This window comes from Sinocyclocheilus grahami, unplaced genomic scaffold, assembly GCF_001515645.1.
Source record: "Sinocyclocheilus grahami isolate Dianchi unplaced genomic scaffold, SAMN03320097.WGS_v1.1 scaffold1787.1, whole genome shotgun sequence".
Lineage (NCBI taxonomy): Eukaryota > Metazoa > Chordata > Actinopteri > Cypriniformes > Cyprinidae > Sinocyclocheilus > Sinocyclocheilus grahami.
This window is the reverse complement of record NW_015506966.1, coordinates 291,426-294,354: the sequence shown is the minus strand read 5'-3', so window position 1 is coordinate 294,354 and position 2,929 is coordinate 291,426. Positions and strand designations below refer to the sequence as shown.

General features: G+C 36.7%; 1 protein-coding gene across 1 annotated transcript in view; it reads left to right on the top strand.

Moving 5' to 3' along the window:
* Positions 1–211: 211 nt before the first annotated feature.
* LOC107572652 (macrophage mannose receptor 1-like) overlaps positions 212–2,929 on the top strand; it is a 4,795-nt gene continuing 2,077 nt past the window's right edge. The window contains exons 1-2 of the mRNA XM_016259078.1: positions 212–586; positions 2,063–2,401. Coding sequence (XP_016114564.1) covers positions 277–586; positions 2,063–2,401 — 649 coding nt within the window. The 5' untranslated portion in view covers positions 212–276. The remainder of the gene's footprint in view (positions 587–2,062; positions 2,402–2,929) is intronic.

The window sequence follows — 2,929 nt, the reverse complement described above, 5'->3', positions numbered from 1 at the left end:
TTACGGGTAATAAATGAAAAATTTATGCATTTTGAATTCATTATTAATTTGATCTACTTAATGCGTTCCTTTGGACTTCAATCCACTTAAACTCACGTTTAATTTGCTATTCTGCAACCTGTTTGCTTTTTCTATCAAATTCAGAAACTGACTGATTGGATTATATACAGTATTCATATGCAAGACTGTCGCTCTTTCACAGGTTCGTGCATCTCGTCTGCGATCTCCAAACAGTTTGTCTTCGTTAAAGAGGCGAAAACATTCAGTGATGCGCAGATGTACTGCGGACGGTTTCACGGCGATCTGGCGAGCGTTGAAGACGCGGCGGACTCCAGCCGTCTGCAGGCCGCGGTGAGCGGGATCACGGATCCGAGCGCGTGGATCGGCCTGAAGAGAGGCGAGCCAGACTGGTTCTGGTCTCTGTCCGACAGCACTTTCTACGGGGAAGGAGAAGCCGAGTACAGATGCTGGAAAAACGGACAGCTGGACAACGCCGGAGGAAGCGAAAACTGCGGCGCCGTCGATGACGCTGGGGAGTTTTGGGACGTTTCGTGTGCAAGTCGTTATACGTTTATTTGTTATGATGGTGAGGACACAGTGAGCTCACGGACAGTCTGTGCCAGTGTTTCTATCTCACTGTACGCTTCACCTACGATTTGAATTGCATATAAAAGTTCCGTTCATTTGCATTACACAATTTTAACTAGTACCGCCCAACGATTAATCGCGATTAATCGCATCCAAAATAAAAGTTGTTGTTCACATAGTATATGTGTGTGTGCTGTGTATATTTATTATGTATATATAAATACACACCCATGCATGTATATATTTAAGAAGAATGTTTATATATTAAATATATTTATATATATTATATAAATATATACATGTAGATATTTTCAAAATATATAGCCTACTGTATGTGTGTGTATTTATATATACATAATAAATATACACAGTACACACACACATATGTTATGTAAATGAAAACTTTTATTTTGGATGCGATTAATCGCGATTAATCATTTGAAAGCACTAGTTTTAACATAAACTAAAAAAAATTATGTGATGCATATTTGTCAGTCATAGATCAATGAAACCAGTGTTAGTTAAGTGTCACTGAGATACTACTATGATTTTTATTAATATTTTGAATTAGTTGTATTTTTACATTTTCATTTTAACCTAAGTAAAAATCTTAGTAATTTTATTTTGTGTTTTTATGTCTATTTATATATATATATTTATTTATTTATTTTAGTAAATCGAGTTAAACTCAATGAAAATGAAATATTTTGCCTTGCTTTTTTTAAGTTTTAGTAAACAATAAAAACCCTGAATGAAACAGGTCAGATTTCTATAATAGCACTAATAAACCGAATGTGTTTTAAATGCACAATAACCAGCTTTATATATGTTTCATCAATACATCCAATTTGTTTCAATCTCATACATTTGATCTATCTGAATATTGATTCACTAATGTAATATTGTTCCACCTCTAACCATATTTTGACCCTGTTCATACTTCTGAACTGAATAAATGTAATTGTTTTCACAATCAACAGATTTATACTGATTTGAAAATCTGATTATTTAAATCAAATAGATAATAATGAATAATGTTTTACAAGAGAAATCTTGCAGAAATCTGACCTGTTTTCCTTATGCGTCACATTAGGTTTATTAGTTTGTGTTAAAACTGTGTAATCTAAATGGATGGCAATTTTATATGAAATTAATACACATAAATCTTACGTTTAAGTCGAAATATCTTGCATTTCACATAAATTAAGCCTTATTTTGTTTCACTGATTTAAAACATTTGAATGCATTATAGAAATGAGATTGAGAAGTAATTGATCTGAGTACATTTGTTTTTTTCCACTGGTTAATATTTGAGAATTCAGGAACAATGCATTTGATTTATGTTTTTATTTTTATGTGTTAGTTATATAATTGTCTCCTAGGCCACGTCCAAGCCTTGTTTAGCTGATTTAGTTGATTTTCACAATGACCCAGTTTTGCTGTAGTGAACATGCAGTGTCTTCTGGCATCCCAGGAAAGGAAAACGTCCTTCAGAGGTACGTGTTTGTCAGTCAAAGCAAGAGCTGGAGCGATGCGCAGACGTTCTGCAGGCAGAAGCACACGGATCTGGTCAGCGTGAGGAACCCGGATGAGAAGCAGCTGATCCAGGCGTTGGTGCCGCAGAGTACTCTCGTGTTCATCGGCCTGTTCAAAGATTTTTTCAGATGGTCGGATAACAGCAGGTCCTCATTCAGACGCTGGTCTGTTGGTGAACCTGATGGCTCTGGAGCTTGTGTTGTGCAAAATCTGTCCGAAATAAACACATGGGCCGATCAGAACTGCGCTGAAACAAGACCGTTCATCTGCCAAGACGGTGAGCTGCTTTTACGTCAGATTCTCATTAAAGTCACCATGGTTCTGTGCATCAGTTGCTGATTGGATGTTGAGATGTAGGCGTGTCTTTCAACAATGCCGGGGCGGGGCTTAAATTAGAAGAAGTCTGTATTTTCCAGTTATGACGTTATGATTGAACATTATGAGGTCAAAACATTGTTAAACACGTGCACAGATGAACAGTTTGCAATGAGAAGTAGCATTGCATCAGTGTCTCAGCAACGGATGCTCTGCAGTGAATGGGTGCCGTCAGAATGAGAGTCGAAACAGCTGATAAAAACATCACAATAATCCACAAGTAATCCACAGCACTCCAGTCCATCAGTTCACATGTGGAGAAGACAAAAGCTGAAACAAATCTTTCTACAAACCTGATGAAGAAACAAACTCATCCTAATCTTGTATGATCCTGAGGATGAGCACATTTCCATCTCATTTTCATTTTTGGACGAACTACTGTAAGGGAAACAGGTCAATAATTTAGCTCAAAGGGAATCATTTAAGATTT